This window comes from Ochotona princeps, chromosome 6 (assembly GCF_030435755.1).
Source record: "Ochotona princeps isolate mOchPri1 chromosome 6, mOchPri1.hap1, whole genome shotgun sequence".
Classification (NCBI taxonomy): domain Eukaryota; kingdom Metazoa; phylum Chordata; class Mammalia; order Lagomorpha; family Ochotonidae; genus Ochotona; species Ochotona princeps.
In genome coordinates this window covers 35,988,753-36,010,993 of record NC_080837.1, presented here as the reverse complement: position 1 = coordinate 36,010,993, position 22,241 = coordinate 35,988,753, and the positions used below count along the sequence as shown (strand labels likewise).

At 40.0% G+C, this 22,241-nt stretch overlaps 1 protein-coding gene across 3 annotated transcripts in view; it reads left to right on the top strand.

Moving 5' to 3' along the window:
• Positions 1 to 20,251, top strand: part of SNAP23 (synaptosome associated protein 23) — a 36,265-nt gene extending 16,014 nt beyond the window's left edge. For 2 of the 3 annotated variants that reach the window (XM_012929379.2, XM_004578142.3), the window contains exons 2-8: positions 1,383 to 1,485; positions 3,090 to 3,131; positions 3,706 to 3,754; positions 4,438 to 4,555; positions 14,195 to 14,353; positions 16,211 to 16,355; positions 18,891 to 20,251. In XM_012929379.2, coding sequence (XP_012784833.1) covers positions 1,429 to 1,485; positions 3,090 to 3,131; positions 3,706 to 3,754; positions 4,438 to 4,555; positions 14,195 to 14,353; positions 16,211 to 16,355; positions 18,891 to 18,956 — 636 coding nt within the window. In that variant the 5' untranslated portion in view covers positions 1,383 to 1,428 and the 3' untranslated portion in view covers positions 18,957 to 20,251. The remainder of the gene's footprint in view (positions 1 to 1,382; positions 1,486 to 3,089; positions 3,132 to 3,705; positions 3,755 to 4,437; positions 4,556 to 14,194; positions 14,354 to 16,210; positions 16,356 to 18,890) is intronic. The other variant, XM_058665998.1, reaches the window with a different exon arrangement.
• Positions 20,252 to 22,241: the final 1,990 nt, after the last annotated feature.

Genomic DNA, 22,241 nt, shown 5'->3' with positions numbered 1-22,241 from the left:
CTTCAGAGCACACTGCCTGGGAAGGGCAGGCTTTGGAAAGGCATCTCACTTAGGGTTCTTGGAGTGATAGAGAAGCCTGACTCCTTTGGCGGGTAGGTTGGGTTGTATAGAAAGAAAAAGGTATGCAGATACCTGGAAGTCATGAGTTGCAGAAAATCACATTTTGCTTTTTGTAGTTTAACTATGAAAGACTAATGAGGAATAATGGCAAGGACAAAAATATGATAACGCTAAAGTTTCCTAAACTAGGATACATGGTTTTGTTTTTGCATATATCTGATAACTGAACAGTTTGTACACTCAAGAATGGGTTTTCTTCATATCGTGATTGTATATTGTAGCATATGATCTTTTTGCCTGAACTACATATAGGGAATTTGGGTTTTTTTTTCTCTGAGTGTTAATATCTTTAGTAAAGATATGTTTCATTAATCTTAAAACTCAACCAGCTAGAACAGTAACATTAGAAATAGTTCTAACTGTGGTGCCTTCCTATACTAGGAACATATATCTTATTTAAGATGATTCTACTAAAATTGAGAAAATCAACAGGTTGTTCAAGAGCATATACGTGCAGTGGCAGTTTTGAGTCTTGTTCTAGTGGATATGTGGTGTTTTTTATTACCTGTACCTTTGTTCTTTGCTTTCTTATTTTTATTTAAAAGGTGAAGTGTTACGGAGAGAAGGAGAGAGAGAGAGAAATGAGAGAGATATCTTTTATCTACTGTTCACTGCCCAAATGACCACAGTGGCCAGGGCTGAGCTAATCTGAAGTCAGGAGCCAGGAACTTCTTTTGGGTCTACAGCATAGGTACAAGGGCCCAGCCTTGGGCCATCCTTCATGCTTTTCAGGCCCTAAGCAGGGAGCTGAATAGGAAATGGAATAATTCGGTCTCAAATTGGTGCCCACATGAGATGTCTGCTCCGTAGGCAGACACTTAGCCTATTATGCCACAGTGCTTGCTCCTGTAGCTTTGTTTCTAAGAGTCACTTAACTTAAGAGTACACCCTCTGTTTCTTACTTGTTCATTCAACAGACATCTTTGGGATGCTTACTGTCAGGTCCTATTAGATATTAAAAATACAAAGATGAGGGGCTGGCATGGTGGTGCAGTGGATAAAACTACCTTCAGCAACATTGACATCCATGTGTGCGCCAGTTTGTGTCCTTGCTGCTCTGCTTCTGATCCAACTCCCTGCTAATGGCCTAGGTGTTCACCTTTGGTACTAACCAGCATTAAACATCCAGTTAGCTTTATTCAGCTATCTGGATGGATGGATGATTTGATAAAGATAGGTTTTTCCTTGTTTCCAAAAGTACTTAAATTTCATAAACCTGCTCTCTTTGTTTTGTTCAAGCATCTGTTTGCTTATTCTTACAGAATATCCGCATTTCCATTCCTACTCCTGAGAAAGTTTTGAGTCATCATGGACAATCTGACATCTGAAGAAATTCAGCTGAGGGCTCACCAGGTTACTGATGAGGTAAATGTTTCCTTGAGACTAAGTAATCCTGTTGCAGTTTTCGCAGTGACAGATCTCCCTTATTTGGGTGAAAGAATAAATTTGCCTCTCAATGCCATTATGCTGTTCATCAACTTACCAGAAAGATTAAGTAAGTGAAAACAATTTGTTTTTTTTTCAGATAATGATTGCTTAATAGTTACAACAAAAATATTTCAGATTTGAAAAATTTGGGTTTTTATTTATTCCTGCTTTCTGTATAACACAAATATTTCTATCTTCAGTACATTTTTATGAACCCCTTTAAATCTATCCAAATTTTCTTTTTTTTATGATGTTAGGAGTCTTTTTTATTTTTTAATTTTTAAAATTTATTTAATTTTTATTTGAAAGTCAGATAGATAGAGGGGAGGAGAGACAGAGAGGAAGATCTTCTGTCCATTGATTCACTCCCCAAGTGGCCGCAACGGCCGGAGCTGCGCCAATCTGCAGCCAGGAGCTAGGAGCTTCTTCCAGGTCTCCCACATGGGTGCAGAGTCCCAAGGCTTTGGACCTCCTCGTCTGCTTTCCCAGGCCGCAAGCAGGGAACTGGATAGGTAGTGGGACTGCTGGGGTTAGAACCAGTGCCCATATGGGATCCCGGTACAAGGTGAGGACTTTAGCCACTAGGTTACCATGCTGGGCCCAGGAGGAGTCTTTATTGCCCAAGCTTGGGGACAGCAGTTCCTGCAACACTGCAGCAGCCACTGCCCAAATATTCTTTTTTTTTTTTTTTAGAGATTTATTTATTTTTATTGGAAAGACATATATACAGAAGGGAGGACAGACAAAGAGGAAGATCTTCCGTCTGATGATTAGTTCCCCAAGTGACCGCAACGGTCGGTGCTGATCCAATATGAAGCCAGGTACTTCTTCCGGGTCTCCCACACGGGTGCAGAGTCCCAAGCTTTAGGCGGTCCTTGACTGCTTTCCCAGGCTACAAGCAGGGAGCTGGATGGGAAGTAGAGCTGCTGGGATTAGAACCGGTGCCCATATGGGATCCTGGAGTGTTCAAGGCAAGGACTTTAGCTGCTACGCTATCACGTTTGTCCCCAAATTATGTTTTTAAAGGGCTTGATAAGCAGAAAAAAAGATAGTGATTAACTTTTTTTTTTTTTTTAAGGGAGGGAGGAATATAGGCTTGTAAATTAGAAATAGTAGGGCCCGACAGGAGAGCATAGCAGTTAAGGTCCTTGCCTTGAACCCACTGGGATCCCATATGCATACCGGTTCTAATCCCAACAGCTCCACTTCCCATCCAGCTCCCTGCTTGTGGCCTGGGAAAGCATTCAAGGACGGCCCAGAGCATTGGTACCCTGCACCCGCGTGGGAGACCTGGAAAGAAGTTCCTGGTTCCTGGCTTCGGATCGGCATAGCACCGGCCATTGCGGTCACTTGGGGAGTGAATCATCGGTTGGAAGATCTTCCTGTCTGTCTCTCTTCCTCTCTGTACATCTGCCTTTCCAATTAAAATAAATAAAAATCTTAAAAAAAATTAGAAATAGTGGCATTATGAATATGACTTTATGCTACACATTTTGGAGTATTTAAATAAAGCTACTATATATATGTATTTTTTTTTCTAGTCTCTGGAAAGCACAAGAAGAATCCTGGGTCTAGCCATTGAGGTAAGAAAGCATTTTAGTCCTTAAGTTAAATATAGAAGTTTGTAGAAAGGTTACTGGTGGCACCATCTGGCAGCGCTGCTGAAGCACAGTTTAGTAATATACTTTCTTGTTTGAAACCTGCAGTTTCTGAAATCATCAAACCACATGCTAGCTAGCCTTTTCTGTTTTTCCCTTTTTGATAGTATTGGAATGTGACAGGGAATATGAATTCATTATGAGTTTCTGATAATTATTTTGGGGGATTAATATGTTGGAGTGTGTGTTGATTTAAGAATGCTAGTTTTGGAACTTTAGCTGTAACCTTTGATCACCAGCACACTGAACCCTGCTGTGCATCCGTGGATGGAGTTTCTCAGGGAGCTGTTTGACTCTTTTGTCTGTTTAGCTAAAATCTCATCTAAACCGCTTTGCCTTTGACTGCAACCCCTAGAAATACCATCTCTGTAATTCCGGTCTTCTGAGGATGAGTTGCTAATTGATTCTAGTCTTGCCATTTGTTAGTCCTTGTAGGTTTTGTTTTTAATGGGTTTAGGTTTGTTTTGTTGTACTATTGGTCTTTTCCTCCTCCTTTTAGTCTCAGGATGCAGGAATCAAGACCATCACAATGCTGGATGAACAAGGAGGTGAGTTGAAATCATTGGCAGAAATTCTTCAGTTGACTTTCAGAGCTCAAAAGCCCCATCACATCAGCCATGTATAAATTGCAGCCTTTGGGAATGCCTTTCCTTGGTAAGATGAAGGATGTGGTTACTTCTGATTTGAATGACATGTTGATTGCCTGGTTAGGATGGGGGTATACAACTGCATACCACTTTTATATCAGGCCAGCATGTGGCTTATCATGTGCATTGGGCTTCTGTACCTCTTTCTTCACCCTAGAAATCAAAGGTCAGTCCTAAACCAGATTTAGATTCAGGTGAACTTGGAAACATTTGATTTGAGTTGGCTTTGAGAAATCTAGTCTGTTTTTTTTATTAGTCTTGTGATTACCCTCAGATTTTGAACCTATGATGTGACAGAAATGATGGCGATCTGATCTGGTCAAAGTACACTTGCTTGCAAGGGGTAGCCCTAAATCTTCACATACTTGTGGTGTTCAGATGTCTTTAGAACAGGTCTTTCCACAGTAGAAGCTAGCGTCAACATGGGTAAAAGACTTATGTTGCAGTTTGTAATACCTTCTCATGCTGATTTATTCCCTGTGGTGTATTCTGGGTAGATTTTTAAGTTTGTTAGTCCACAATCCCACTTCCTTGTTAATACTGTGAATATAACAGAAAATGTACCTTCAACGCTTTATTCTTAGAACAATTAAACCGCATAGAAGAAGGCATGGACCAAATAAATAAAGACATGAGAGAGGCAGAGAAGACTTTAACAGAACTCAACAAATGCTGTGGCCTTTGTGTCTGCCCATGTAATAGGTGAGTGGATGAATTAAGACTTTAAAATCGATCAGTTAGAGCATCTTCTCCCAGATAAGGATCCAAATATGACTAATGCTACAGGAGGAACTTTGCTAGATAAACTTAAAATATTTCTTGTTTTGGTAGATTGAGCTTTTCATGTAAAGATAGGTCTTGTCCCCAAAAACTATGGCTTAAATTTCTCCAAACCTGTTAGCAAGTCCGAGTTTTAATTTGTGTATAATATACAGAAATTTTGGAAAACACACATGTGGATAATGCAGAGCAGATTGGGATTAGTGTCTTTTCCTTTTAAACAAGGAATGTTAATAAAATATGAAATGTTAATAAAATATGAATATGTATTCTGTGATAGGCTCAAGTAGTGAAGGATGGTGGGGGTCCTGTTGTTGAGACTAGGAGGAAAAAAACAGAAAATGTGGACATCTAGTGTTAGATCCTATCATATCAATGAAGACTAGGGGAACAGAACTAATAAAACTTTGGCTGGAGAACGTCGTGTAGAAGAGGTGAAACATGAATTGGCCTTTCAGTGATTAGAAGGAATTAGGATGAATCTGAGAAACAGGAAAAGCATTGACTATGTAAGGTTCAAAATAAACAAAGATTGAGAAAGTTGTGTGATTTATGTACATGAGAAGCAAAAAATACGATATGTTTTAGAAGTAAAAAAGGAACTTGAACTCCAAACTAAGGAAGGAGTGGAGAGATTGGCATGGAATATATGATTATATCCCAGCTAAAAACTTGCTGTGTATTAAGGCAGTGAGGTTTGATTCTATCATTTAGTATAGAAATGAGTGAAAATCAAGGGAATTTTTTAAATGATTGTATGTGAAACAAAAGGCAGACTGAAGTTTAGGAGTCTGTTAAATAGGCTAATGAAAAGTCTTCAAGCCACTCATGTATGACGTTTGAGATTCTGCTTGCTTGACTCAGAATTTGTTCTTTTGGTAACTCCATTGTGAGTATTTAGGTTTTTCTTTTTTCAAGACTTATTTATTTTTATTGGAAAGTCAGATAGACAAAGAGGAGGAGAGACAGAGAAGATCTTCTGTCTGATGGTTCACTCCCAAGCGGCCGCAACGGCTGGAGCTGAGCCAATCCGAAGCCAGGAGCCTGGAGCTTCTTCCCGGTCTCCCATGTGGGTGCAGAGTCCCAAAGCTTTGGGCCATGCTTGACTGCTTTCCCAGGCTGCAAGCAGGGAGCTGGATGGGAAGTGGAGCTGCCGGGATTAGAATTGGCGCCCATATGGGATCCCGGCGTGCTCAAGGCGAGGACCTTAACCACTGCTATGGCGCCAGCCTGAGTATTTAGGTTTTCTACTTATCCTTGGTAAAGCAAACTGTGATGTTGACAAACATTGCGTCTATTGAGACGGTTAACCATGGTCTTTCCTTCTGATAGAAGGGTTCATCCTTGTTTTTATAAGAAGTGATTACGAAAATAACTTTAAACTTTACTTTTAGCTGAAATGACATTGTCAGTGGATTGAATGGCTGCACTTACTGCTGAAAGTGTTCATTTTTAAAGCACTTCATAAATGTTTGTACTTCCATTCAGTTGTCTCAGCTGGTCTGGTAGACGAAGAGTGACACAGAAAGATTTATAGATTCTTAGCATTTTAGCTCTTCGAAGGAATTAGGAATGGAGGTGTTTTTGTCATATTGTCATATCCTCATGTGACAACATTTTTGCCATGTTTTGCTAAAGAAAATAGAGTTAAGTTGCTTCAACTTTAGTGTTTATTTTGGCCAAGAATTTGGACATGATGGTGTTCTGCCAGTCTTTTCAGATTGCTTCCTGTTCTAACATAACACTATAGACCTGTTTTGACCTTGGTTGACACTCTGAAGGTCCACATTTTAGTAACTGACTTCTTCCTTAAGATTTAGCAGATTACTTTAGAGAAATAAACATGTAAATGCACAAATGATTGTTTTTAGGTTTATAAGTATGTTTTTGCAAACTTGTGCCTTTTAACCAGTGTTCGGTGTAGTCTTTGGAAAAGTGGAGAAGGAAGCATGTAGGTCAGTTTCTTTGAGATCAGATGTTAGGGGAAAAGCAAAGAGGAAGTCTGTCTCAGCATGTAGAACCAGGTTGGCTCTTCAGTCATGGCTTGGTAAATAGGAAGAACAGTGACTCCTAAAGTCACACGAAGTGGGGAATGGCTCTACGAAAGTATTCATTTTATTTATTCATTTATTTATTTGTCAATGGATTCTAGCATAGAAAAGCTTTTGTTTGACACTGATGGCAGAGAAGGTAGAATATGGTCTTTTAGCCGCTAACCTCAGCAGAGTCTTCTCCCAGAGGGTTAAGAGGAAATGCTGCCTTACAGATGGAATCAAGGGGCTGCTGTAACAGAACAGTCACTTCCTCAGGCGAGAATGTCAGTTTAAGGATGTCTAATTTGTATTGCCTTTCATTTTCTTCTTTCTTCTTTATGTCTTTGAAACCTTGGCCATTGTGATGGCTCTTGTTCTCAACTCTGCCTCTGTTTTTCTACTAATGTCTTGATCTTAACTGCTAGTCAGCATATCACTTAGGCTTATCATACAAATAGTCCTATCATGAGCTTCAGAAGCCTGACACAGGATCTCAGTGTTTTTATATACACTTAGCATTCAGTCTTGATAGGAATAGTAGTAACAGCCCAGTTCCACAGTCTCTGACTTACCACTTAGAAATCTTAAAAACTCCAAAGCCAAGATTTTCTGTTTTTGGAATAATATTACATTTCATTAAACTGTGAAATATAGTCTGAAGTAAAGATATTTGTAGCTTTTATTTGTTATACTTAGTGTAAATATTAACTTGTTTTACTATAGAAATATTTGATTTTGTGATCCTACTGAGAATATCTTGTATCCAAGTGTTTTAAATAAAAATTGTAGACCTGCGTATTAATTTATTCTACCATTCTGAATATTTCAAATTTGATCCTCTAACAATAGCTTCTATGTAAGAGCCATGCTCTTATTGTCACCATTTTACTCCCAGAGAAACAAAGAAGTTACATTAGCAAATGGAAAAGTTGGGCTCCAAAACTGGCCAGCTCTCTTGACTATATGCTACATTGCTTGACTTTTTTTGTTTTGTTTTGTTTTAAAGATTTATTTGTAACAAGTCAGATATACAGAGAGGAGGAGAGACAGAGAGGAAGATCTTCCGCCAGATGATTCACTCCCCAAGTGAGCCGCAACGACCGGTGCTGTGCCGATCCGAAGCCGGGAACCTGGAACCTCTTCCAGGTCTCCCACGTGGGTGTAGGGTCCCAAAGCCTTGGACCGTCCTCGACTGCTTTCCCAGGCCACAAGCAGGGAGCTGGATGGGAAGTGGAGCTGCCGGGATTAGAACCGGCACCCATATGGGACCCCGGCACGTTCAAGGCGAGGACTTTAGCCGCTAGGCCACGCCGCCGGGCCCACTGCTTGACTTTGACAAGAAGAGACCTACTTCACTTTTTTGTTGTTGCTGCTGTTGGATGTATTGCTGTTTAGAAAATGCTTACATACATTTGTTATTTAATATTTCTTTTGTTCTATAGGATTAATGGAAATCAGATTATGCAATTTTTTTAATAAGACGTGGAAATAATTTGTGCTTAAAAGAACTACAGCTGATTCTAAACGGCTAATAGAATTTAACAATAGATAACCAGATTTAAAATTTAAAATTATAAATAAGTACTATAATTTACTGCATTGGAATTCTGTAAGCACAATAACCTTACCTTTTAAAAAAAGCCTTTATGTTACATGATAACTGGTAAGTTATCATTCTAATTAGCAAGAATTTAAAGGAGATCAACTAAAATTAGTTCATCACCCTATAGTCAACTCCCAGATGCCCTTGTTTAAGTGTGTTTTGACAAGATACTCTTATGTGTCAACTTGCTCTTACACTTGATCTTAGCCAAAAGGCCAAGAAGTGATCAGCTTGCTCTTAAAAAGTCTAAGAAAGACCCATAGTTTGAAGACAAACAGGTATTTCAGACACCTTACCAGGGAAACTCAAAATGGGTGTTGGAGGTCTTCTGCTATTCTAACCATTTGTGATACTGATTTGTGAAAAACAAGCTGTGAATGTCTTAACTGTATATTGGGTAGTAGTTTCTTTAACAGCTGAATGTTACCTCGATCTTACTGAAATGCAGAGATATACTGCTGGTGCTTTTTTATTTGTGATTACTCTTTTTCTGGTTCACATAGTATTTGATATGTAATAGGTGATCAGTACTCGCTGATTGACTGTCCTTAAGAAATCTGTTAACTGGTGGGAGAATTAGAAATGTAAGAATAATTTTAAGAAATATAATCCAAATAAAATTTGTGACAGAAGTAATTATGAGAAATCTATAGTCATCGAGGAGCAAGAAAGTTTCACATCTCAAATAGTATTTGCCTTCTCTCATTAAATTTTATAATATCAGTAAAGAATAATGAGGAACAATGAATTGTGTTTTGGTTTAAATGGTTTTCTTGTTTTCCTTTTAACTTGATTCTCAAATGTTGATTGTTTCCGTGAAACTAGGCAGGAATTTAAATGCATTGTGTTTTTAAACTCTTATACTGTATCTGTTCTGTTTGGTTGGTGTTTACCATTCTCTATTTCATTCTCTCACCTAACCTCTTCCTTTCTAATGTGCTTACTAAAAATGAAGATCTAACATCAGAAGCCGGGCTCAGTAACTGATCAAAGGGAACCTTAAGCTGCAGTCATGTGGCGCAGTTTGGGCTGCTAACCTGCTGTCTAAAGGTGATGCTTCAAATGGCTTTTCTGTGCATGTGCATGGATATTGTGAGTGGTGAAAACTGTCTTAAAACCTGTGCTGTGGTGTGTCCTCTAAAGTGAATTTGTTCTTCGTGTTTGCTGACAAAAAGTGGAGTTGACAAAAGGATCTTAATGTGTTGGACCTTGATGAGTACCAGTGATAATTAAGTTCTGGCTGAATAACATTCAAGATTATTACAGAAACAGAAACAGAAACACTCCAGAAGTTTCTTAAGAAATTTTAAGTAGGCTCAACTTTGTAGACAGCTCCTGCAGGCTAGTTCCAATCAAAGGCAAGGGAATTCAGACTAAATGTGTCCTTTTCTTCATAGGACTTGCTTTAAATCTTGTCTTTCATTATATTTCCTCTACTCCTTTCTGGTTCTTGAATCAAAATTTACTTTATTAAAGTGTTGCTTCCAATGATTTAGATTTCCCAGGATTTAGGCCATTATCAACCCAAGTATTTAATTGCCAGTCCTTAAATTCTGCTTGGAATAAGGTAGAATATAAACTTTTCAATGTTACAGGGTCTAATATTTTATTTTTATTACAAAGTCAGATATACAGAGAGGAAGAACTTCCATCCAATGATGCACTGTCCAAGTGAGCGCAACTGCTGGTGCTGTGCCGATTCGAAGCCAGGAGCCAGGAACTTCCTCCAGGTCTCCCACCTGGGTGCAGGGTTTCAAGGCTTTGGGCCGTCCTCGACTGCTTTCCCAGGCCACAAGCAGGGAGCTGGATGGGAAGTGGAACTGCCGGGATTAGAGCTGGTGCCCATATGGGATCCTGGGGCATTCAAGGCGAGGGCTTTAGGAGCTAGGCCACTGTGCTGGGCCCTGTTTTATTGTTTATTTGAGGAGAGTGCTTGCATCTGCTGGCTTACCCCTGAGAAAACTGCAGTGGCTGGGGCTGGGCCAGGAATCAGTTCAGATCTCCTTTCCAGGTGGCTAGAACCTAGCTACTTGAGTGATCACTGCTACCTTCCATGAGTCTCTCTGAGCAGGAAGATGGATTCAGGAACCAGAACTGGGCATCAGTGTGGGTGCCCTAACCAGTGTCATGGCCACTAGGCAAACACCTGCCTCTTATCTTCTTTTTCAAAATCAGAGTCACTTCCCCCTTATATATGTTATCATCTATTGCATGATTTTTTTAAATTCATATATTAGCTTGTTATAATTTCACGTTGAATTTCTATGGCACTGTCTAGTCTTAATTATTCATGAGTGTTAACCCTTTAGTCAGACTGCTATTTATTAGATCTAGCATTTTTAATTAAATTTTTAAAATTTTTATACTTTATGTATTGGGGATGCCATTGTGGTACAATAGGTGAAGCTGATATCTTTGATGCCAGCATCCCATACGAATATGCTGGTTTGAGTCCCAGGTGCTCTATTTCCAATCCAGCTCTCTGTTAATGTGCCTGGAAAAGTAGCAGAAGATGGCCCAAGTACTTGTGCCCCTGCCAGCGATATGGTGATCAGGAAGTAGTTCTTAGTTCCTGACGTGGCCCTGAACCAAGCCCTGGCCATTGTGGTGGTTTGGTGAGTGAATGAGTAGATAAAAGATTATGTTTCTACCTATCAATTTATCTATCTCTTTCTATTTGAAAGGCATAGTGAGAAAGAGAGAGATGTTTTGCATCCACTGATTTCACTCTGCTGATGGCCATGACATTCAGGTCTGGGTCAAACTGAAGCCAGGAGGCAGAAGCTCCATGCACCTCTCCCACATAGCTGGCAAGGAACCAAGTAGCTGAACCAGCTTTTACTGCTTTCTCAGGCTCAATAGTAGGACGCCGAATCAGCATCAGTAACTAGTACTCAGATGTGGGATGATAGGTCACAAACAGTAGCTTAGCTTGCTGGGCCACACCACTGGCCTACCTCCTTAAATTTGGTTCTTTATGAAAATTATGAAGACTGTGATTAAAGGCTTAAAATTATATACTTATACCCTTTGTTTCTTTTTTTTTAAGTTTTATTCATTTTTTTAATTGGAAGGTCAAGATATACAGAGAGAAGGAGAGACAGAGAGAAAGATCTTCTGTCCAACGATTCTCTCCCCATGTGGCCACAGTGGTTGGAGCTGAGCCGATCCAGAGCTAGGAGCCAGGAGCTTCTTCCAGGTCTCCTACATGGGTGCAGAGTCCCAAGGCTTTGGGCTGTTACAATTGCTTTCCCAGGCCACAAGCAGGGAGCCGGATGGGAAGCAGGGCTGCCGGGATTAGAACCAGTGCCCATGCCCATAGAGATCCCGGTCGTCCAAGGTGAGGACTTCAGCTACTAGGCTATAGCGCCAGGCCCACAGACATGTATTGTTAACTGTGGGTGAGGAGAAAGTAGAGCCTAGTGAATTAAAATATTTATTTAGTGTTTAGCAAGCCAAATCTTAGCAAATTGTCTCTTTAGTATTATGAGGAATTCTTACTGTCTTAATTTTATGTATAAGAAAAAGGGTGCTTAGCAAATGAAAATTGCTGAAGATTTTATAGCTATTGAATAACTGTGTTCTCAGACTGATATAGGTCCTGTGCCTTTTTTGTTTGTTTTTTTGGTTTATATTCCAGTGTATCCTTTTGCTTCCTCCATATGAGTTTTCCAGTCTCCTAGTATGAAAACTATCAGTATTTCTAGGCGTACTACCAGACTAATCTTAAGTTGCTTCTTTGTAGTAATGAAATGACCCATTGATCTCAGCAACAATAAAAGATCCCTGGGCTCTAAGCTAGAATCTTCAAGTAAGCTATGCATCTTTGGGTTCAAACGCACCCATTTTCTCTGATCCTTAGTCAAGTTTGGGAAATAACTTACCTTGAAAGTATTTAAGATTCTTGAGAGAAAGATGAATTAATTTCAAAATCAAAATTAATCTTAATCTCTCTTTTCTCTCTTGCCCTTCCTCCCCTTTAACTTTAAAATAAATCCTTTTTTTCCCAAAAAAGAAAAGCTGGGAATCCAATCCATTTGTTCAGGTTCTTCTGTGTGAGTGGTAGGAACCCAATCATTGGAGTCATCACTTTTGCTTGCCAGGGTCTGTATTAGCAGGAATCCCTAGTCTAAAACACACAGCAGTCATTTAAAAATGTATGTCCCACCTTTTCCAAGGAATGATTAACATGATTTATTGATAAATACGTCAACCATACAACATAAATAGGAAATATAATTACAACTTAAAGAACCAAGAAAGATAGCATGAGAATTGGTTTTTTTTTTTTGGTGTTTATAAATTTATTTTTGCAGAGCTCTTACAGAAAGAGGAGGGTAATATCCTTTCTGTAGCATTAATGTTATGACTAAAGATCCAATTATAGCTTGGCTGAAAATGAATGCCCTGGTCCCTATAAAAGAGAATCAGTGTTTTCAACTTTGCTCTCCTGTTTGTGCAGTTTGAGTAGTAAATATCATGGTAAGATTCTGCTATTGACTGATTTTGACCTTACAAGTTGCATATAAATTGTATGCTGTTAGAATCCTACATTGAGAACCTTCTTTTTTGGGAGAGGGTGGGGAGGAAATTTATCTCTTTTTCTTAAGAATGGAAAAAAAGAAAAAATCCTTTTTTTAAAAAATATTTATTCATTTTTATTACAAAGTCAGATATACAGAGAGGAGAGACAGAGAGGAAGATCTCTGTCCAATGATTCACTCCCCAAGTGAGCCACAACGGCCGGTGCTGCGCCGATCTGAAGCTGGGAACCTGGAACCTCTTCCGGGTCTCCCATGTAGGTGCAGGGTCCTAATGCATTGGGCCGTCCTCGACTGCCTTCCCAGGCCACAAGCAGGGAGCTGGATGGGAAGTGGAGCTGCCGGGATTAGAACTGGCGCCCACATGGGATCCCTGGGTGTTCAAGGCAAGGACTTTAGCTGCTAGGCCACGCCACCGGGCCCAGAAAAAAGCCTTTTAATCTAAGAATTTGTAACTGGCACCCATGTGACCAAGGCAGTGTGACAACCATTCACTAGTTGTCCAGTTTGGAGATAATTCATGTCTGTCCTGAATATTTTTTAAGAAAAACTTTTTAAAAATTTCCTGCAAAATTTTAATTCAGAAAATCTAATCAGTTGGAATAACTGTGGTTCCAGTAAGAGCAGGAACCTGGGGTCAAAGTGTGGCCTCTTTAGCTTTACGCTATCATCCCTCACTAACCCCTGGGATGTCTCCAGGGACCCCTCTTAAGGCATGTCAGTGAGTGCTAGAGGCTACGGGAATCTGAAAAAATCAGTGGATTGGGCCCGGCGGCATGGCCTAGCTCCTAAAGCCCTCGCCTTGAACGCCCCGGGATCCCATATAGGCGCTGGTTCTAATCCCGGCAGCTCCGCTTCCCATCCAGCTCCCTGCTTGTGGCCTGGGAAAGCAGTCCAGGACGGCCCAAAGCTTTGGGACCCTGCACCCGTGTGGGAGACCTGGAAGAGGTTCCAGGTTCCCGGCTTCGGATCAGCGCAGCACCGGCTGTTGCGGCTCACTTGGGGAGTGAATCATCGGATGGAAGATCTTCCTCTCTGTCTCTCCTCCTCTCTGTATATCTGACTTTGTAATCAACTGAATAAATCTTTAAAAAAAAAAAAAGAAAAAAATCAATAGATTGCAGTTTACTACTTACTGACAGACAGCTCAGTGAAGATTGGATAGATGTGATGTTTGCGCCTTTAAAACAAAATGATTTGATGTCAGTGGGTTTCTAAATTTATGTTTTTCCTATCTCATGTGACCATGAAGTGTAGCATAGATTTATTGGTACACAGCTTTGTTGCCAAAGGTTTTAGGGACTTCTTCCAAGTGACTAGTACTAATCATCCTAACTCTTCCTCTCCTGCTTTGTTGGCATCTGTGCTTGTGACTGTTACACAGGACAAAGAACTTTGAGTCTACTAAGGCCTACAAGAGCACATGGGGAGACAGCGGAGAGAGGTCACCTGATGGTGTGGTGTCGAAGCAGCCAGGCCGGGTAACCAACGGTCAGCCTCAGCAGCCAAGCACTGGGGCTGCCAGCGGGGGATACATTAAACGGTACGCCAGTTCCACATTTTTTCTACACCTTTCTAACCTCCTCTCACATGAGTCTAACTTAGAGCACATATAGTTTTTTTTTTTTTTCATTTTAGAAAGATATTTTTATTTGAAAGGCAGTGTTATGAGAGAGAGAGATCTTCCATCCCACTGGTTGACTCCCCAGATGACTGGCAGAGCTAAGCCAATCTGAAGCCAGGAGCCAAGAACTTCTGCTGGGGCTCCCACATTGGTGTAGGGACCCAAGGACTTGAGCCATCCTCTGCTGATTTTCCAGGCCATGAACTGGGAGTTGGATGGGAAATGGAACCACTTAGACTTGAACCAGTACCCATATGGTATACCAGCACCTGTTTGTGGTGGATTAGCCTCTGAGCCACTGTACCAGCCCTGTCTAGTTTTGAAATGTATTTCAAAATTGGCCTTTGACAAAGCATTGACTGAGGTTGTTGCCTGTGAATTATAGGATTAATATGTTTTTGCTATTAAGTAATATCTTACTTCTATAAACAGGAAAGTGTAGGTGTCACCTAGAGTAGGGGTTGACTGGATTCTTGTAAAGGAGCTGGTAGTTACTATGTGAAACTTGTTAGCCATTCAGCAGCATTTGCAGTTAGTCACCTCTGTTACTGTAGTGTGGCACCATAGATCATATGGAACTAAATAAACATGGCTGTGTTTGGGTAAAACTATTTATTTTTAAAAGATGTATTTATTTTTATGGGAAAGTCAGACAGAAGGAGAGACAGAATAATCTTCTATATATTGTTTTACTCCCCAAGTGGCTGCAATGGCTGAAGCTAAGCTGATCCAAAGCCTTAGGAGCTTCTTCCAGGTCTCCTATGTGAGCTCAGGGTCCCAAAGCTTTTGGCCATCCTCTGCTGCTTTCCCAGGCTAGCAGGCATGGAGTTGGATGGAAAGTGTTGTGGCTGGGACACAAACCAGTGCCCATATGGAATCCTGGCAGTTGCAGGTAGAAGATTAGCTAATTGAGCCATTTTACTAGGCTTTATTTTTGAAATTTGTTTGTGGGGTTTGGATTTGTAGCACATCAGCTTAAGCCACTGCTTGTGATGCTGGCATCCCATATGGCACCCTGTTTTGAGTCTTGGCTGCTCCACTTCCAGTCAACCTCTATACTAATGCATTCACACCCCAATGGCCACATGACTGGAACTGAGCCAGGTTGAAACCAGGAGCCATGAACTCCAAGTGGGTCTACCACGTGGGTGACTAGAACTCAAGCATTTGGGCCATCATCCACTGGCTTCCCAGGCACATTAGGAAGCTGGATTGGAAGAACAACAGCAGGGACTTGAATTGGCACTCTAATGCAGGATTCAGGCTTTGAATAGACCCTCTAATAGGGGATACAGGTGTTGTAAGTGCTTTTTCAGCTGTTATTCCAGGGAACCTGGATAAACTATTTACAAAACCAGGTGGCTCGACAGTTTTGGCCTTTGAGCCATAGTTTTTATGTCTTTTAGAGTAGTGGCTCATTGTATTTAAGCTTCATTAATATCACTGGAGACGTAATAGACCATAGATTGTTGGGTGCACTTATTTCTGATTCAGTAGAACTGGAGGCTGAGTGTAAGAGTTAGTATGATCCCATGTCCACATTTTGGGAAATACTGTTCTGTAATTGTTTTCTGATCTTCCCCTACATGCAGTTAATACAGTGTGCTCTCCTTGATTAGTTTTTCAAATTTTTTTGTTATCGAATATTCTCCAAGAATAGTAATGTACTTGTCCTTATTTATTTTTATGAAAATTAAATCCAGGTTTAGATCATTTTAATGGAACTGAAATAACTGGCATAACTACTTTTTTCTTTTTTTTTTTTTTAAATTGTAGTATCACTAATGATGCCAGAGAAGATGAAATGGAGGAGAACCTGACTCAAGTGGGAAGTATCCTGGGAAATCTAAAGAACATGGCCCTGGACATGGGCAATGAGATTGAAGCTCAAAATCGACAAATAGACCGGATCACAGAAAAGGTAAAAGATGATGTTGATGTGCCAGAGGCCAGCTGCAGCCGAGTTTGGAGCTCAGGAACGGGGTGTGGAGTCGGCCGCAAGGAAAGGCATGGACACTGTCACTTGGTGCCCTCTCTAACACCTCAAGAAACTATCCTTTTTATTTACTCAAACACATCACAAGCCTCTGCACAAACGTTTGATTGTTCTATTTTTACTTCATGACTAAGTGGGTATACACAGGTGTTTGGTTATTTTATTTTTTACTTCATGGTCAACCAGGTGCTCTTAAAGATGATTCTGTAAGTTACCATGATAATTTCCTTCAAAGCAAGCCGTTATTCATTCTTCAGTAGTAGCCATTGGGCGACAGCCAGGACACCAAGGCCAAGGCATGTATGATTACCTACTAATCCGTAATACATTCCTGCTACATTTCTCTTTGCACAACTTGCTGATCACTTAATGGGAGAAATATGTTCACAAGGGAAAAAACATTAAAATCCAAAACAAAAGTTTCAAATATTAAACCCCCCTACAAATACAGGCTCTAGAACTCCATAAACAATTGAACAATAACTAAAAGCATATATCTATAGTACTAATAAAAGCATTCTTTAATTTTTCTATCCAAAAATTATGTAAGCAGCTACAACAGATACATTTCTTATGCTCCAAAGAAATTGCAAAGACAGGCTAGCCTTTAAGGTCACAGCAACTGTATTTATTGCCATAGCAGTTTCAGCTCATACTCTCATCACTTCCATTAGTTTGTAAGATTCTTCTCAAGCCCTTTCCCAGAAAGTATGCTACATGTCTGGGCCAGATTCCAGGGCAGTGGGTAGGCACACAATAAGGTGTCCAGTAATCACATGGACTTAATTGTACTGCTTTGTGAAATTATTAAAGGCACACTCACCAAGATATGATTAGCAACATTAACTCCCAAGTTCACATTGGTTGCAAAAACCATCTCACAAGGGTAAACAACAATGCCTCAATAGGTTATAGAGTTCTTAGTGTGGTGGTTGAGTGTCTGTGCAAAAGCAGGTGAGACTGTGTCAAAGTGGTTGGAGAGACATCTGCCAGGCCTTGCCATAGAGCTGGAAGCTCCTCATGGCCTTGCCAACAGGGGAACTGTTCTCTTCACATCTTGGTGTTATCCACACCCACTGCACGGACCCCAGCATTAATGGCCACAAGAAAGTGAGATATCCAAGTTGTTTTATTAGCGGACAGTTATACTAGATAGTGGTTGGAAATCATTGGAGCAGATCCTGTCCTCATACGATTTAGTTTTGCTGAAACAGCTTTATTTTTTTCCCTTTATTTTATTTTATTATTTTTTTTTAAATCAGATATACAGAGTGAAGGAGATACAGAGAGGAAGATCTTCCATTCACTGGTTCACTCCCCAAGTGCCCACAGTGTCTGGAGCTGAGCTGATCCGAAGCCAGGGGCGGCCAGGAGCCCCCTCCTGGTCTCTCATGCAAGTGCAGGGTCCCAAGGCCTTGGACCATTCTCAACTGCTTTCCCAGGCCACAAGCTGGCAGCTGGATGCAAAGTGGAACAGCTGCGACATGAACTGGCGCATGCAAGGCGAGGATTTTAGCTACTAGGTTACTGCGCCAAGCCTGTATTTTATTTCTTTTACTTCACATAATCTAAGATACTGAAAGTGAAATTATTTTTAGTGTTTGATTATGTCACATTTAAAAACCGTAGTTTTGGGCCAATGTGGTGGCTCTGCAACCTGAACCTCTATTTTTAGTGCTGGCATCCCATATGGGCATGATTCATCCCAGGGTCTCCACTTCTGATCCAGCTTCCTGCTTATGGCCTGGAAAAGCAATGGAGGATAACTCAAAGCTTGGCCTCTGCATATATGTGAACACCCATAGGACGCTCCTGGCTTCAGATGGGCTCAGCTCTCACAGCCATTTAGGGAGTGAACCAGCGGATGGAAGATTCCTGTCTCTCCTTCTTTCTCTGTAATTGTGCCTCTCAAATAAATGTAAATCTTAAAAAATATTTAAAAACCATACTTCACTAAACAGAATACTTTAAGGGGTATGGTATGATTTTAAATCTGGTTGTCTGTTGTATCACTTTGGCTAGTTTTTATTGAAGCAAACAAGGATACATATGATGCTTTCAGTTTGTGTCAATTAGCCCTAGAGTAGCTGTGACATTCCATGATTCAGTCCTATGGATTCTCATTCAAGTCTAGCTCTGTAACAGAGGAGGGAAGTCTTGTATTGTATCAGTAATGCCATGAATTATCAGGTTCATCCAGTTTTCAGACTTGTTAGACTATGAAAAATGTGGCATAGATTTTGTGAGATACTGGCAGGTTCTTCTGTTCTACTTTGTGTCATTTTTATTCCCCAACAAATTTCATGTTTGGTCACTTCTTGCCCAAAATTAGTTGAGTAGTGTGACTTCAAGTATTTCTTGAATTTTCTCAATGTATAACATTTAGTTTTTGTTAGAGTGATTTTCCTTGTGAAGAAATGTTGATGAAGTAATGTTGATCCTTTGTTTCTTTTTTTCCAGGCTGACACCAACAAAGATCGTATTGACATTGCCAATGCCAGAGCAAAGAAACTCATTAACAGCTAAAGCTACTTACTGTACTTCTTGATCATTATTCACTTCTCTGGCACCTCCTCCAAAGTCATTGCTTTTCCATAGTTTGACATTTTGATTCTGTGCTCTTGTAAGGGGACATAATGTAAAAGAAGGGCCAAGAGAGTCACAGCCCCCAGATTTTTCATTTTCTGTTTTCCTTGAGGGTAGATTTCTGCTCCAACCGTCTAGTATTTTCTCAGTTCATACTTAGGTTGGTCTTTACATGTCACATACAGTGTTTTTATCCTTCTGATTTACTTCAGCATGTTCTCTTGCTTTCAAGATTTGGAAGCATTGCCAAAGATCCATGAAGAAGGCAGCTGAAGAGGTGGTTTTGTTTTTTGGTTGGTTGGTTTTGCTTTTTGTTTAGTGGTGGAAGAAGAAATGAGAGATAGAGGTTGTTATCTCATTAAACACCTGCAGGCCATGAAGAAAAATATTGCAGAGTCACAGTAAAGATATAGTTGGGTATAATTTTTAATTTAAGTTGCAGTAATTGCTGGTTTATGCTGGTATTTGGTGTTGGAGCTCTTACACACAATATTTTTGTCATATGCAAGTAGAATCTTGAAACCTCTGCTCCAAAGAGAATAGTGTGAATTTTCTTAAAGTGAGCTTAATTTCTAAATTCTAAATGATTCGCATATGTACATAGATTTTGTGATTCTGTTTCATATTGCACCATTCAGGAACACTCTGTATAAATGAATGGCTTTTATTTTCATATTTTTAGTATGTCATGGTCCCATACTTGGCATATTAACTTCATAAATATGTTATTAGTCTCTGAGGAAAACAATATGTAAATATATATCGTGTGAGAATTTCGTATAATAGGGTTTAAAATTTTTTGAAAAAGTTTGTCAGGTATATCAAGAGTGAATTCAAATTTACCTCAATTCCAAGAATTATGTTTAGATAGGGAAAAGGAAACTTACTTTGATCTCAGGTTGAAAATAGATTGCTTTGAGTTTTAAGTAACTTTAGACTTCAAAAAAAGGTTAGAATTTACTGTCTTACAAAATGTAATTTGGAAAATTATATCCTTGGTTAACTGTTGGTGATTGAAATGTCAGTCTCTTAACCTTGTGTATTAAAACTCTGCGTTGAGTCAAGGGTATACAGATCCTGAACAGTGTTTTGAGAATCTAATTGCTATTTGTCACCTTTATTTAAAAATGAACATGTACACTTCCCATGAGTGTGACTTGGGTTGGCCAATAATGGCTGCTTGATCCTCATAATTAAATTGTGTCACTAGCATAGTGGTATTGTTCTTTGAATAAGGTAATATATTTCTATGACTGTTATGTTGAAGGCGGTGATTTCATTGGCTCCTGAGTAAAGCAAAGGTCCTTAAGTCATAGAGCGTCCCAGTAGAAGGCTGCCTTTGGCACCTTCCTGGTTTCATTTTAATCATCATCATCACTCTTCTATTCATTTGATCTTAAATGCAGTAGTGATTGAAAGAATGTTTCTTAGAATTATAAGCTCCTTATGGAGAAGACACAGTTAACATGAAAACTTTCAAATGCTGAAGAGGAAAATAAAAGAGACTCTGTTAGCTATCTAGAATAGAATTGCTCTATCCATGTAAGGCTAAGTGGTTTGCCTGTTATGGCAAATGGGCACAGATGTGAGGACTGTACTATTCCTAATACCCTTCCTAAGAGCACTTAAAAACTTAATGCTGTTGTGCCTAAAGGAAACAGTTCTGAGGAAACCAGGGTGGAAGTGTGAGCTAATCACCAAATTGTTTGGATTTACTCCCTAGCTCTGTCACCTGCTGGATGGAATTACTGTAATCCCATTTGTGTTCCTTAGTTTGCTATCTATAAGTGGGGATTAATATTTACTACGTCCTGGAGTTGTATAGAGCAGTAGTGCATGTAAAGCACTTAAAAATGCCTGGTGACTGTCAGAGCTTAGTAAGTGGTAGCTGTTATTCTCTCCAGCGAGGAGCTGTTTTTAGTCAAAGATGCCTTTGTGGATTTGATGAAAGCAAGCACAACCCTTTTCCCAGAGAAACAGGTACACTGATACAGATCACACATAAATGAGTGTCATGAAATGAGTCATGAAAACTCATCCACAGATCCCAGGTTACAAACTTTTTCATAGCTCCTTCTGCCCAGAAAGAAGTGAAGCCACAGAAATCAGACCCATACATGTGTTAGAAATCCAAACTTAAAGCCTTTTCTGATTTTTCTCCTGTTAAATTGTCTGGAAACTTGTTATCATTACTTTTGAAAGGTAGTAACCAGTGTTTTATCACCTGGACTCAAATTTTGGTTTGCTCGTTTACTAGTTATGTATCCTTGAGGCTACTGTTAAGCTGTGAATAGTAAAAAAAAAAAAAAAGAAAAGAAAAAAGAAACAACTATATTATTCCCATTGATAACTGGATGTTCTTTTTAAGTTTTCAGTCTTATGACCAGGATCTTTATCTTATAGGTTTATGTACCTCTTGTTCCTTTGGTTTTATTTCATCTTTTGTTTCCAAATTTCAACTCTAGATCTTTCTGTGTCACATGGATCATGAATATTACCTTAATTTCAACATCTACATCCTCAGTTGCATTTAGAATTTGCTTTTAAGGGCTATTTCATTTGTCACCATCTTATTAAGTTTAAGGTTATATCAATTATATTCCTAGTCATATTTTTCTTAGATTATTAATGTGAAGTTTTTTCTCCTTGGGACTTCTGTGTGGTGCAGTTGCTAAGTCACTATTTTGGACAGTTGCATTCCATATTGGAGTATTTGGGTTGAATTTCCAGTCTGCTTCTGATCTAGCTTTCTGCTAATTTGCAACCTGGGAAACTGCAGGTAATGGCTCAAGTATTTCAATAGTCCCAGCTACCCGCATGGGGGATCTGGATGGAGTTCTTGGTTCCTGGTTTTGGTCTGGCCTGATGTGGGCATTTGGAGAGTGAATGATTGGGTAGAAGATTGATGTCTGTCTCTGTCTCTGCCTTCAAAATACAAGAAAGGGCTCGGCACAGTAGCCTAGTGAATAAAGTCCTACCCTTGCATGCGCTGGGATCCCATGTGGGCACCAGTTCATGTCCCGGCTGCTTCATTTCCCTTCTGGTTCCCTGCTTGTGGCCTGGGAAAAGTTGAGGACAGCCCAGTGCTTTGGGACCCTGCACCCACATGGGAGACCCGGAGGAGGCTCCTGGCTTCGGATCTGTTCAACTCTGGTTGTTGTGGCCACTTGGGGAGTGAATCAGTGGATGGAAGATCTTCCTCTCTGTCTCTGTTCTGCTGCTGTC